Genomic DNA, 15,881 nt, shown 5'->3' with positions numbered 1-15,881 from the left:
TCTGCGCTAGCCGTCCCAAATTTTGCAGTGTGAGACTAGAGGGAAGGCAGCTAGTCATCACCACCCACCACTAACTCTTGGGCTACTCTTTTACCAAAGAATAGTGGGATTGACCGTCACATTGTAACGCTCCCACGGCTGAAAGGGCGAGCATGTTTGGTGCGACGGGATTTGAACCCGCGACTCTCAGATTAAGAGTCGAACGCCTTAACCCACCTGGCCATGTCGGACCAAAATAAAGTAGATTATGTAAAACGTGTTAATCAAATTGAGAGTAGAGTTTCTCCACCCATTCTAATTATATTAAAAACAGCCGTTATTACTGTACGATTGTTTGTTTTTTTTTAACAAGTACTGAAAGCGGTTTAGGAGAATTAGTGACAATCGCATATGGGTGAAGAAACTTATTCAAAGTCCTAGACGGTTGGAATATAAAGTTCAGATATTGGAGCGAGATAAAACCACTTAACAAACACTATACGGAAATGTTTTCTGACGATAATAATGTATTAAACAACTACAATTCTTGTACTGTAATGTATTATTACTTCAGTATTAATAGTGCGTGTTTGTACCCTCACGAAGATTCTCAATTAAAAGTAGTATTTATCAAAGTACCTGTAGGAAGGTGGTATAATCGCTTCTAACGTTCATATTGTATTGTTGAAACGTTCAAACGTTACGTATCGCTGGTGCGGTTCTTGGCAGTCACACACGTAAAGATCAGTAAACATCGCATTCAAATATAGCCGTGAATACCAGAGAATTATATACAAACAAAACTAAGTATACACTGATCAATATAAGAACACTGTAACCTTCCATTGACAGAAGCTGGTCAGTTTTGTCTGTTATACAGCAAGCAGATTACCAGGTGTTTCTAAAATAAATCGTGCAACCACCAAGAAGACATGGTGACAATAGCGCCTCAATCAGAATCGTTCGTATGACGCTGAAGCAATAACAGCATCAAACTAAGAAGTGATTGGTAAATCCATAACAATCAACGTTTACACAACGAAGTTAAAACGCAGGTTTTTTGGTCACCGTTTTCGATTGTTTCATCTCACAAGAATAAATGTCTCGTTGTTTAGATGCAGTTTTCTATAGCAATACAACACCATTTACTGTTGTTCCTAGTGTCAATAAGATCTATCAAGCATTGGTGTCCGTGTTCTTGTTTCAGTATGGCGGTAAGGGGAATTTAAAAGCCAAAACAACAAATACCTCGCTCACTTCTCAGTTTGAAATCAATATCTACATATTAACAGCTGTCAAATGATTTGCTAAGTGCGCCCTGTAACTATTGCTTCTATTTCGTGATATCTGCGCAGGAGCCGATGGATCAATGGATTCATTAAACAGACCAATAAGAATGACTACCCAACTCCGTGCGTGCTAGCTTTGAATATTTTAGACTAAATATATTGCACGTTTTTTTTTTGTTATAGCAGCCATTGTTTATGAGTTGTAACAGCTTGATTCGTGTTATTTTATATTGAAAATGATGTATTGTTTTGTCTTTTTAAAAGGCGGAGCGCTTCAATCAGATATCATTAAACAAAATATTTATGTTAATAATTTACGTCGCAGTCTGGAAAAATGTTGACTGGACCCCCTGGTGTCATTTATTTACTGTATGATATATAAACATTTTTTTACTTATCCGATTTTCATAAGAATATTCGAAAATATTGGAATAAAATATACGAATACCAAGGAGGAATGACTCAGTTTTTCTGGCTTTGATAAAATAGTGAAACAAATCTTCGTTTAAAACCGTGGTTAGTAACTTATCATAGGAAAAGCTATGTTTCGAAACAGCAGTATCTATCTCAGTTACATGGTTATCAAGTGATTCTGTTTAAACTTAAAATATATTTTAAAATATCATTACTGTTGCAGCAAGATCTTATTTTACAAATGAAATCTGTCAAATGTTTACTGAACCCAGTGATTTGTAAAAAGCACGATCCTCTGTAACTTTGCAACAGTAGTGAAAACTATCATCTGTAGTCAATTATTTTTTCGTTAGTGACATAGTGCTAAGTCCGAAGGCTTAAAACGCTAACATCTTTGTTTAGATGTTCATGGTGCACACAGCAGAAATAGCCATCTCATTATGTTACGGTGTATATATAAAATCAGCCAGGGATGAATAGTGTAGAAAACATTACCTTTTATGGTATATATATAAACTCAGTCAGGAGTTTATAATTAGAAAACCTTTTTTCAGACTTTAACTGAACTATTTTTACTAAAAATCAAGTTCCCAAAATTTAAACTTCTTAAAGGAAAAATTTCTTTTAACATGTTGTTGTTTTGAATTAAGCACAAAGCTACACAATGGGCTATCTGTGCTCTGCCCACCACGGGTATCGAAACCCGGTTTTTAGTGTTGGAAGTCCGCAGACATACCGCTGAGCTACTGGGGGGCTTCTTTTAACATAGATATTCTGATTAATTACGTTTATAAAATAACTTAGGCTTGTTATATACTCCATTAGTCGTAAATGTACACGTGCATACACCTTCAAGAACTGATAGACTTCATTGGTTGTGGATGTACACGTGCTTACTTACACCTTCAAGAACTGATACGTGGGTATACTTTGAGATTTGAGAACAAACTTTAGAGCTTTCACAATCATGTTTCAACTGAACTTTAAATTCCTACTGAGTGGTTCGGAACATCTACTTCGTAAGTGTCGTGAGATTAATGATTTTCTTAATGTGTTCTTTGAAATAACAATTTTTGTTTTATATTCGTACAATGGTAGAAAGTAGTTTCATATGTAGAAATACCCCTTCAATATTCTTTGTTTTAAGTAATTTAAAAACAAAAAAGTAGCTTCGGTACCGAAAAAACTATTTATTTCTCATAAAACTACACACGGGCTAACCATGCTGTGTTCGCCAGATGTATTGAAATACAGTTTTTAGGGGAAAGGTGAACGGAAATCACTAAGTTTCTTAACACTCCTACGAAAAGTGGGGCCTAATAGGCCCCAGAGCAACTTGAAAGGTTATTAATATTAGGCTAATAATTTTGTATTTAAATGAAATTGCCATTTAAATCCATTAATGAATGGATTAACGAGATTCCCACTGTCCCTATCTACTATCTAGCGAAACCACAGCCAGGGGAACGGGCTTGAAGAAATCAAGACTAGAAACGTCTTTTCGTAGGAGTGTTAATCAGGTCAGTATATTATTTTAAGTATAGTGTTTAAGTTTATATGTTTTACTAATCTAGCAAAAAGAAAAAGAAACAAGTTAAAAATATCTATATTACAACTGCAAATACAGATATACAGCCGTAGAGGCACGTCGCTAATTAGTGCAATTCTTTACATTCATTTTGTGTTAGCCTATTTTATAGCTATTGTACTCGTACAATGGAGCATTTGGTAACAACAAAAATGTGGCGTGTATATACAGCAGAGTGCTCGGACTCCTTAATTAACAAATGTGGAATAATACCTTGGAACTATCTCTCTGGCAGATCTTTAAACATCTGTTTATAAATGTTTATAATGATTGTTTGGGTGTGGTTTTGTAAAATTAGTTGTATTTTTTTTTATCAGAGCATGGAATGGAACAGCTTAGATGTTTTTCAACAGAGCGACGCTTACCTCCGCACAAATAAATTATTCATTCAACTTACATTTTGATGTTTCGCTTTCCAGTGTTGTTATGATCTACAGCTGTTCTCGGGGCTGCTTGACTGTAACTTCTCTTTTTGCTATCACTAGAGACTTCAGCCAAGGATAACACAGAAAACTTAATATTAGAATTCATCTAGTGTAGACTTGAAGTATATTTGGGGACACAGTTTTGCATGTGCGTACAAGGAAACACAAGCAACTTGACAGATATTCACAATTACAGCGTCCAACTCATGATAACGAATTGTTAAACTCGTCTTCTGCTTTATATTTACCGCAATATAGTGAATTGCAATAAAGAAACGCGTTTGTTAACTTTCATTTTTTGAGGGTTTATAACGCTGAATTTTGGGTTTCGATACTCGCGGTGGGGAAAGCTTAGATAATCCATCGTATGCCTTAACAACAGACTTGCCGCTGTACCATCTGGGAGAGGGGACAAAGAAACCCCACGTGACAGTAGAAAGCAAATATGTATTTTCAAGATATCTGGTATGGGTATTAGCACTTTAATTAAACTAAAGTACAGAACAAAGTTTTGATCTTCTTAGGTCATCTTCTGGTTCTTCGTCATCACGTTACATCACTATGCAACGGTTTAGCGAAGTCAAGTCAGATGTGTGAGGTGATTAAGTTAGATCGATAAATTTATCGCGTTTTCGTAATAATAGTGAGTTGAGTGTACTCGCTTGTCCCGGTTAATGAAGTTCAAATCACAACTGATATAAACAGATGAGTCGTTTGGTAATCAATGTGATACATCATAATTTATTTAACGAAATGGATACATTTTACTTATCACGGGTAATCGAAAATAATGTGTCTGGTTGACACTCTGGATTAACATCCTTCCAAAGGGGTAAGCACTTTGAGCTTCTATCGAGAAAAGCGCATGCTCAGAATATGTAGTAGCTTGCATTAAAGACACTTTATTGGGGGCTGTCAACGATAAATTTTACTGTTAAGCACATTAATATGTTTGTGTTTTTTAAAATATTCTTCGCAAAATGTTTGCGACTTCTAAGGCTGTATTACAGAGCACTTCTGACATATTCCAACAACCGTTACAGTCTGTTTGTGATTTGTAACATTTTATGGTAAGAGGTTTTCCTGTAAACATCGTCAGACAAGCAGGACAGTTCCAAGTTTTCTGTTACCAGAGAAAATAGTTCTGCTCTCTTTGTGTACTTGTATAGATTGTACACTATCCTGTGTACTTGTATAGATTGGACACTATCCCGTGGTTTTTCTACACCTTTCATTTTGTCAGGTTTATATTTTAGTTTCTAAATATTAAAAGTTTCATTGTTTTCCACAAGTTAATTTTTCATTTTAAAGAAGTTATGAACCCTTGAATAAATGGAAAAAACAACTCAGGTGTTAATAAGCTACTTATGGTGCAAAGCGATAAAATGGATACAATCTCTGTATGTGAAACAGTTTGTTCTAAATGTTTATTCTAATCTTAGTTTTAAGTTACTTTGAAATTCGCGCGCACGCGCACACGTACACACACGGGAAATGTTATAAATATATATCTTAGTGTTGGCCCTTAACAACATAATTCTTTAACAACTCATTATTTGTTACCATGGTGATAAATAATTTGTTAGGACTTTCATAATGTGAGCAACGCTGTCATAAATGATGTCTCATTTCTTTTATCACTTCGTTTTCTTAACACCAGGCGTAACTGGATTGTTTCTTATATTTTGTCACGAAATACGGTCTTTACTTGTAGACAATGTGAAAAAAATAATTATTTTTCTTTTGGGTAAAAGGGTGGACGTCATTGATGGAAATTTTATTGAATCCCTGGGCATTTTGTTTGTCTGTTGAAAGACCCGTTGGAATCCCTGGACATTCTGTTTGTCTGTTGAAAAGACCCGTTAAAATCCCTAGACATTTTGTTTGTTTATTGGAAAAACCCGTTGGAATCCCTGGACATTCTGTTTGTCTGTTGAAAAGACCCGTTAAAATTTCTAGACATTTTGTTTGTTTGTTGGAAAAACCCGTTAAAATCCCTAGACATTTTGTTTGTTTGTTGAAAGACCCATTGGAATCCCTGGACATTTTGTTTTTCTGAGTTGAAATGCTCGTTGAATCGCTGGACATTTATGAAAATCCGTCAGTTAATTGAGAATAAGATTATCTGTGTTTTATTACATTAAATATTTCGCTTGTTAGGATTAGTGTTACCTGTTTGTTGGACTAGATATCTTTTTTCCGTGTGTTTGATGATTTAAATATTCCACTTTTAATCCTTCCACCAAAAAAAAAGATAAAACAACAGTTTTCATTGCAAACGTGAGTAAGCTAAACAGTGTTAAACACATGCTAACTAGCCTCTAGGTAACCTCTAAATAACTCCAAGCTTAGCCTAGGAGTAAAGAGAAATTAAAACCATTTTAAATACTTAAGAACTTAAGAATCTTCTACACATGCGCAAAGTGAATGTGGTAGTTTTGTAAGAAAACACTCCCGGAGATTCAGCGATAAGTCATATGTGGGCTTAAAATGCCAAAATTTAGAGATCGATACGCGCGGTATGGAAAAGAGAGGTATCTCATTGGGCTTAAAAACGGAAAAAAATTAGCTGTCGGAAGGAACGTTTCCACTTTTTTTTCCGTTTTCCACTCAGCAAAGTTAACACACTAAGGATCACTTCTGCAAACAAACCATTATAAACGGCTATTGATTGCAGGAACTCTTCTGCAATACTTTACTCAATGTTTGTAAAGTTCAATCATTTCAAGCAGTCGTAACTTTAAAATACAACACATTGATCCATCAGCAACTAAAACTTTGATTAAATTATTTAAATAGTTAATGAGAAACGTACTTTATTTGTTACTTTTAATTCCGAGGCCAGGCTATACACTGGATACAGCATCATTACTCTAATATATAGGCCAGGCTGTACACTGGATACAGCATCATTACTCTAATATATAGGCCAGGCTGTACACTGGATACAGCATCATTACTCTAATATATAGGCCAGGTTGTACACTGGATACAGCATCATTACTCTAATATATAGGCCAGGTTGTACACTGGATACAGCATCATTACTCTAACATATAGGCCAGGTTGTACACTGGATAAAGCATCATTACTCTAACATATAGGCCAGGCTGTACACTGGATAAAGCATCATTACTCTAACATATAGGCCAGGTTGTACACTGGATAAAGCATCATTACTCTAACATATAGGCCAGGCTGTACACTGGATACAGCATCATTACTCTAATATATAGGCCAGGTTGTACACTGGATACAGCATCATTACTCTAATATATAGGCCACGCTGTACACTGGATAAAGCATCATTACTCTAGTAACTCACACCACAGCTGTGATATTTTAGTATTTTTCTGAAGTTAAAAGCCTCCCCCTCTGATAAGACTGAGGGCCTTTAATGCCAAAATCAAGTTTTGATGCTTAATAACAATAACAACCGAAGTAAAAAAACGGTATTTTTAAGATTATGCATCAGAATTTTTTTTCATAAATGAAGGTTTTTTTCCAGAATTTGGATGAACGTTTCCAAACCCATGCTGTAAGCAAAAATATGCTTGCGTAGAAATTGTTTGTTGCTGAACTTCGCGCATAGCGACACGAGGGCTATTTGCGCTAGCCGTCCTTAATTTATCAATGAAAGACTAGAGATAAGGTAACTAGTCATCACCACTTACCGCCAACTCTTGGACTATTTTACCAACGAATAGTGGGATTGGCTGTAACTTTATAACGCCCACACGTCGGAAAGGGTGAGCTTGTTGGGTGAGACGGGCATTCGAATCCGCGACCCTCAGGTTACGAGTAAAGCGCCTTGCTAAGGTGGGCCTGCGTAAAAATTGTCGTTCATAAGATGGATCCCGATGAAGTGCATTTACTTTAGAAGAGTAACACAGTGTAACACTTGTACATTATGTGTGTGTTTCATTGTAGATGTGTCGTTCGAGCAACAGAAATAACTGAATTATTTTTAAGCCACACGGTATTCCGATTGTACTTTTAATAGTTTTATAAATGTCAAGAAAAGTAACAGCTGTGAGCCGATAGGTCGTTTAGAAGATAAGATACCTTTATGTATGTGCCTTCCCTACACATCTGAAAAGTAGTATACAGTACAAATAACGTATGAAGTTAATGGAATGATTCGACAACGTACAATTTACGATTTGGAAAATTCCATAAGTTAATATCTCGGTGAGAGAGCAGTATCTTTACTGACTTACAATGTTGAAACCTGGGATTCGATTACCCTTGTTAAACACAGCAAATAGTCCAATATGGTTTTACTCTAAAACAAACAAATGCAATTTTTTTTTGTTCACTTGACACTTAAAACCTTGCCATTTGAAGAAAACCCGTGTCATTTACGGTTTTATTATTGCTATTTAGGTGAGTCTGATACGTTGAGACACCTTCTCCCTGAGTGAAGGTTTTGAATACCATCTCTCCCTATAACCGATTAGAGAAACTCGATTCTCACTTTTATATCTCATCCAAGGCCCCACGTCCCCCGCTAGTACAGCGGTATGTCTCCGGAATTACAACGCTAAAATCAGGGTTTCGATTCCCTTCTGTGGGCTCAGCAGTTAGCCCGATGTGGCTTTGCTATAAGAAAACACACAAACACACCCAATGCCCCACAATACAGAGCGCCATTTTGCAGCAACGAGAAACGAATCGTTTACTCTCTGATTCCTAGTCTGGTCCGACGCTAACAACGAGGTCACCTTTACCAGCATCTATATCTACCTAAATATATACAGTACCAAACATTTGGTCAAACATGACATATTACCACAGCTGTTCCAAATAACGTAGCGTATTATTGCGACGTAGATTAAGGTAGATAAGCAATCAAAAAGTGGTAAAATTATTTATTGTCCTTGTTGAAAGAGACAATATATATATATATAGTAATTTAAACAAAGACGGGCAAGAAACAAAATTATGTCAATTTGAACTAGTTTGGCAGCTGGAATTTTGCTTACGAATTAATCTTAATATTATATTAAATTGTAAAGATTAAGTGATATGAGGACTGAAATGGTGTTTTTTCATCATTTCTCTTTTTGTTCATTTCAGGAATTAAAGAAAATAACTTTAAATAGACTAACGCAGCGTGATTAGGTTATAATCTGGTGATTTAGTATTAAAAGCTTCTGACCTTCTTTTAAACGGAAGGAAACTGAATCTAGTTTGTCTAATAAGCCGCAAACAAAGGTAAAAGCTATTTTTTTCCAAGTACAAAACACCTAGATATATAAATTGCTGTTTCATGAAATGCAAAATTAACAACTATAGATAGAGTAAAAAAAAGGATGGGTCCAAATATTTACTAATTTGTTTTACCTATTTCTTAGATTTTTAAATGGTTTACTATATAGATGATCCCTTTCTTTAAACATGGCCCTTTTTGTACATGTAAAATAGTTTAATCTGGTACATCAGATAATGTGCCTCTATCTGTAACTTAATATATCACAGCTCCTTACGTTTATCTGATTTTTAAGTAAAGTTTCCGCTACTTAGGTCACCATGAGAACACATTTATTTCTTATGTACTTTGACCACTGTTTCCCTGTTACGTCAGTATCATTGAAGTTCAGTAATTATTAACTACAACCCTAACACTGTATCTGTACTTGTTCTTGGTTATTGAAATACAATGGAAAATACATTTGATGATTTTGGTCACACTTCACTAAATATAGCTCTCAAGTGTCACAGCGATATATCTGCGCACTTAAACGTTAAAAACCAGGTTTCAGTATTCGTATTGGACAGAGCGCAGTAGTCCATTGTGCATCGTTGTGTTTAACTACAATCAAACAAGTCTACATAAATGTTCTGTCTATTTTGAATAACTGACCTTTTACTTCAAATTATTCATTTGATAAAGGTTTCTAAGAATGACAGTAGTCATGACTTTGTACTTTGTTTTTATAAAATCAACGACAACACAAGAGTTGAATGAATATGAGATATTTAAAAGTTTGAACTGTTCGCTGTTGGTAAACACATCTTAGTAAATAACAGTAAAGCTCACCATAGTGTTTGAAACGAGTACCTGTGTGTTTGTAATCTACACTAGCTACAGTAGGCCTTCCTGTAAGCATATCTTGACAGTAACACTCACTATAATGTTTATCTACTCTGGTTATAGTAGGCCTTCCTGTAAACATCTTGATAGATAAGAGTAACTCTCACTATAATATTTGTAATCTACTCTGGCTAGAGTAGGTTCTCCTGTAAACATATCTTGATAGAAAACAATGACAATAATCAAAATCATTGTAAAGCTTGTAAAAGTTAACTGTTCATAACATACACTAAAAATGACGCTTCAACTTTATACATAATAATGTACTATACATATGGTTCTTAGCTATTGTTTCTAACCCTTATAGACACATTCGTTAGTTTATATGCTACTGAGTGTACTGCGAAATAGTTTTCTGTCTATGATTATACATCTCTCTCACGCACACACACATTAGTGTGCGTGTATTGTTTTTTAGGTTTCTTTAGTGGCGTTTCAACATTGTACAATACATATAATTATTTTGCTACATTACGTGGTGCCTCATTTTGTGTTTTACAAAATCAGGGGAAATGTAGAAACTTCTTATTCTCATTAGTCCCCTAGTGGCTCAGCGGTATATCCGCGGACTTACAACGCTAAAAACCGGGTTTCAATACCCGTAGTGGGCAGTTCACAGATAATCCATTATGTAGCTTTGTGCTTAATTCAAAACAACAATAACAACAACAACTTATTCTCATTAATTTTAAAATTCACAAACATTACTTGGAACACACGTCAAACATTACCTTAAAAAGTATAACACTGCCTATATAATATAATGCAAGCAACTTCAGTATTTTTATGAATAGAGTGTGTCTACTGCATAGTTATAAAGATGTCACACAAATGTGTACCTTTGATTTTTTTTTCTGGAAACACTATTATCAGAGCGTACAAGTATTACTGTCGAAATCAGATACACTTTCAGATGATGCTCTTGGACAGAATAACCTCACTGACTCAAGGTCAACTAAAACAAGAGTAGAATTAGACAATTTAATATTTTGCTGATTTAATTACTGCTAGGAGAGCTAGGCGTTTTAATTTATGTTGATTTCCTTACTATTAAGGGCAGGCTGGACAGTTTGACCAAACCGTATTTTTATTTGAATCGTTGCTTGCACGAAACTAAGCGTTTTATGTCTGTTGTCCTTCTCTACCGTCATCAAGGGACAGTGACACACGCAGGAAAAAAATGTGTTGCTTGTACTGGCATATAACTGTTTTTATTCTATTTTTAAACAATCAGAGAAACTCGCACAGTGAAAGAAAATACTGGAAAGATGAAGTGTTCAATTTCTATTTTAAAGTCTGCAGGTGCAGGGTCAAATAGAAAGGCTTTAACGTTTCCTCTGTTATAGGTTTAATGTTTCTGGGGATATGAATTGATATTATTATGCGATTCCGAACGAATAACTGTTCTCATAGCAATATATGATTATTAATTGATAACTGATTTTTTATTACTGGATATTGATTACTAATTAGGTTATATCCAACTTTTTGAATGCTAATTCGCTGCTGTTTTCAAAGAAGTTTTGAGAAGAACTGTATGTACGGTGGGAAGGGTCGGGATTCGATCCTGGGTTCTTCTTGCTGGCAACGTTTGTGTTACCCATAACAACGAATGATCTGTTGTTGTTTAGATTTCAGAAGTTGGTTGTTTCGTTTTGTTGTTTTTTTTTTGTGCTAAGCGCTTAATAACATTTATAAACTCCGATGATCGTGTACATAAGGAATTCAGTTATGAATAATGTCTCTTAAAGAATTTATGGCAAAGTAAGCTGCACTTTACACTTAGCCTAATTATTGTAACCTGTCAAGGTTAACGATACTCCAGATGACTTCGGTATGAAAAACCTTTATCTCTGTGCATGGTTTCACTGTCTAAACGTTCTTTTTTGTGCTTGACGTAGTTAGAAAACTGACTGTTTGACTCTACACATTAACATGACGTAGTTAGGAAATTTGCTAGATATATATATGATTATGACGTAATTAGGAACTAGTACAGAAAGTTGTTCGTTAGTCAGGTTAATAAATGTTTTAAATATAAAAAAACGAATAGTTAAGTGAAAAAATATATACATATATTAAATGACTGTGGTTTGTGTGAGATACAGGAAAAAATTCCACGTGAAAAGCACTTCATTTTACACCAGTTATAGAAAGATGCACATACCGTTGGATTATTAGGGTGACACGTGAAAGATACGACTAGAACTTGTTCATGAAAACCTGGTGAGTATTTTAAACAGTTATTCTAGAATAATAAAGGTGTTGCTTCCTACCCGTCAACAATGGTGAACTCATGACGTTAGAGGCAAAAACCGGTGGAGAAGGCTCATCACTGGATTCATAAACAGCTATCGTAGGTAGACGTGGGGGTCTCTGAGGAGAGACTGCCATTAATGTCGGGGCGTGAGAAATGTGTACTGTGTCGGGCACAGTGGGTGACTTGAACGTAGGAGTGCCGACCGAGGAGAGAAAGGGAAGGAGAGAGGGTGCCAATGGATGTGCTGATGGCACAATAGGCGGCGATACGGAACGTTTCGGAATGCTCAAGTCCATTAAAATTGTCGGACGAATGTGGGACGACGAGTCAAGAAAATTGTCGTGGTCTTTGACGAGTCGTCACATGCCTCCCGTCAAGGTAATCACAGGTTCGCTGAAACAAGGATTGATTTAAGGTGGGTTAATGTCTTAATTCTATGCCATTGGGTTCACCAGAGACGACAAGTGCTCGTTTTTTGGACAGGTGTATCTCGGCAAGTTACAAGAAGTGTCCTCTCAAGTAAAATCGATGTTCCACTAACGTTCGTGTCGAGTGTGGTTTTCATTGGCTTTTGCGGTACCCAACCTGAAGGCGTCTCTTCGGCTCCACCTGTCGAGAAATAGAACGAGAGTATAGTAAGAAAACGAGTAGCTCGTGCTTTGCACTCTCCGCCCCAGGCCCCAACATTAACTGTTTGACCAAATTTCTTGCTGGGGAAAAACCACATGCTGTTTAAAACGACAATCAAAACGTCCAAGCCTCCAAGGCGACTCTCTACCAGGAAATTCGTTTGAAAACCAGTCTGCTTGAAACATGCAAGCTTGAGTGACTGACATTGGACGCAACCTTGATGCAGTAAAGTTCTTACTTCAGCTGATAAGTAGGCCTAACAAATATAAAGCGAACGAGAAGAAGTGGTTTTTGTTTGTTTGCTTTCAGTGGTGTTTCTTCGATGTTTAAGGAACTAAACAACTTTCATTTAAATCGTCAAATCGCTGACACGTTCAGTTACAGTTAAGTAACTAAACAACTTTCATTTAAATCGTCAAATCGCTGACACGTTTAGTTACAGTTATTGGTAGAACAAATTAATTCAGGGAATGAACGAAGTTAAACGAGTTTTAAATTATTATTTCTTTGAAGACAATAATAACGAACTTAGGATACGTGGTTTGTAACTTTTACCTTAAGGACGCTGAGGATGCTCTATAATAATGACGATGAAATAGAAGAAGTGACCGAAGCTATCTACGAAGTATAGTCTACGAGTTCATAGGCCTTTTTCGAACGTTCTAATTACAAATAAAACAGCCATAGTCGACTTGTGAGCTATTCTTATCTAATAATAGGATTTAACGGTTTCTTTTATGACACACACATGCGTTCCAAAGGGACATAACACGATTTTTGTTTCTTTGCTTGCGACAATGGACCCCGAACCATGGAATCTCGGATTCACAATCTTGCACACTAATTATTTAGTTCACAACTAATTCAACAGACAAACTTCAATTGTATTTATAGCCCATGTTTCGAGCTTATGTCAAGTTCAAGACTAGAACAAACTCCTCTTTATCTTTCAATACTACACAAATTCTCTGAAATTTCTGAGAGCAAAATTGAATTATGTGGTTTGTAAATGTGTTCGACGTTTTACTCCTATACGCATTAGTGATCAGTGTAAGATATATGATATTCATTGTTTTGTATGTTTTCATTTCATAACGTATAAACTGTAGTTTACACTAGAGAAAAGACGTCAAGTGATTGTGATACCTTCATTCTTTTTCGTGTTTTCTGTTTTCAGAAATTTAGAGAAAACAAAAATCACACGGCAGAATTGAACATTGAACTTCTAAAATACGTCATTTGGCAGCTGTCTATTTATAACGTTCGAACATACTTGTCCTCCTGCGGCGCAGTGATTTGTCTGTGGACTTCTACTGCTAACCGAGTTCTAATACCTATGGTGGGCAAAGCACAAGTAGTCTTTTGTGTATCTTACACGCGTAAAGAATATTACACAATTTAGCAGGAAAAGTTGCTGCATTGGATTCTGTTTAACACGCGATCATGAAATGGACCATATCAAGCTACGTTCATCTCACTTCTATATGGACTCTGGTATTAATTGTTATTATTACCGTAACCAATCACTAAGTAAGTTATTTAAAACAGGAAATTTAAAACCAAATGAATAGCATTGTTAACATAGTCTGATTTAACAAACAATGTAGTACGGACGACCTAGGAGGGTTTATTTTTTAACACTTTTTTATGACTGAATTATATTTACTAGAACGGCGTAAAAGAATTGCAATATTAAATCAAAAATGTTAATTTTGAAACAATTATTCACTGATGTTTGCTTTGTCGCACACGGGAAGCCCATGGTATAGTCACGGGGTTAAAACACAAACTGTACTATAGTTTGGGAGTAATAAATAGCCGTTATTACATTAGTTATAATTAATTAACACAATTTCTTTCAACATTAATGACCGATTTAAGATTTATCTCACATAACATTCGAAAATACTTGGTGGTTCGAACTGTACCAGAAATAGAATTATGCTTTGAAAAGACTAACGTGCAAAGATGCACGTTAGAAAAGAAATAAACTTTTGAAACAATCTCCAAGATAAAGTCAGGTTTGGGGTTTCTTTTTCGTTTTTGAATTTCGCTCAAAGCTACACGAGGGCTATCTGCTATAGCCGTCTCTAATTTAGTAGTGTAAGGCTAGAGAGAAGACAGCTGGTCATCACCACCCACCGCCAACTTTTGAGTTACTATTTTACCAATGAATAATGGGATTGACCGTCACGTTATAACGTTTCCACAGCTGAAAGAAAGAGCATATTTGATGTGACTGGGATTCGAACCCGCGACCCACAGAATATTAGTCGAGCGCCCTGATCTCCTAGCAATGCGGAACCGTTTGGGCTTTGATCAATCAACGTCAGTGCGCGTATATCGTTTATAGATTTTTGTTACGCAAAAATCTACATAATGGGTTAACTGTTCTGTGTCCACCAGTTCCACCACTGGTATTGAAACCAGCAATTTAGCGTTGTAAGCCTTCAGAATTTCCACTGGGGACAAATCGTTTATAAATTCCTATTCAGTTAAGTTAAACGCCTGTTGAACTGATGAAAAGCAATTCTTGTTTTTTTATTTAATTAATAACTTAGTAATAATAGTAATACACGTGTTTATACTTAATGTTTGTAGTTAGAAATACATACTTAAACTAATACACATTTGTATATGTGAAATAATGGTTTGTAGCACTTGGTGTAGGGGCTCGGATCTCGGTGGTGTTTGTTCTGTAATTTAAGACAATATAATACTTTCTATAACAGTGGTTCCCAACCTTTTTTATGCCCCGCACTCCTAAAAAAATTTTAATATGTTCTCGCACCCCTCACAGTAATTATTTATTCAAAAATAAAGGTGAAGGTGGCCAAAACAAATGTTATCTCGCACCCCCAAGGGGTGCGAGCAACCTTGGTTGGGAACCACTGTTCTATAAGAATCAACGGAATCCTGCCCCAAATGGGCGAAAATGTTCTCAGATTCCTCGTGGTGTTCGTACTCAAAGAAGGCAATTCGGGGAGGTTAAAAGCCTGCCCTTTCACTTCCAGATGATTACTGCGAAATGGAATTTTTTTTTTATCTCGTGGTCTTGGTTGGTGTAGCTTATGAAGTGATTGTTTTGTTTACGTTGTATAAAAGTCACAATATTGTACTCTCCCATATTACATAGCCATTTGCTTCGTTAGAGCTATTGATGTGGTGAAAATTCAAGGGCAACAATGTAGACTTGTGA

At 35.8% G+C, this 15,881-nt stretch overlaps 1 protein-coding gene across 6 annotated transcripts in view; it reads right to left on the bottom strand.

Annotated features, from left to right (window-relative positions):
- Positions 1-15,881, bottom strand: part of LOC143225287 (paired box protein Pax-6-like) — a 79,490-nt gene that overhangs the window by 24,882 nt on the left and 38,727 nt on the right. For 5 of the 6 annotated variants that reach the window (XM_076454415.1, XM_076454418.1, XM_076454419.1 and 2 more), the window contains exon 2: positions 12,069-12,661. The exons of the other annotated variant lie outside the window; for it this stretch is intronic. In XM_076454415.1, coding sequence (XP_076310530.1) covers positions 12,069-12,348 — 280 coding nt within the window. In that variant the 5' untranslated portion in view covers positions 12,349-12,661. The remainder of the gene's footprint in view (positions 1-12,068; positions 12,662-15,881) is intronic. 6 annotated transcript variants of the gene reach the window in all.

The sequence above is a fragment of the Tachypleus tridentatus genome, chromosome 9 (assembly GCF_004210375.1).
Source record: "Tachypleus tridentatus isolate NWPU-2018 chromosome 9, ASM421037v1, whole genome shotgun sequence".
In the NCBI taxonomy this organism is placed as follows: Eukaryota; Metazoa; Arthropoda; class Merostomata; order Xiphosura; family Limulidae; genus Tachypleus; species Tachypleus tridentatus.
The sequence above is the reverse complement of the archived record's forward strand: the minus strand, read 5'-3'. Positions and strand labels throughout refer to the sequence as shown.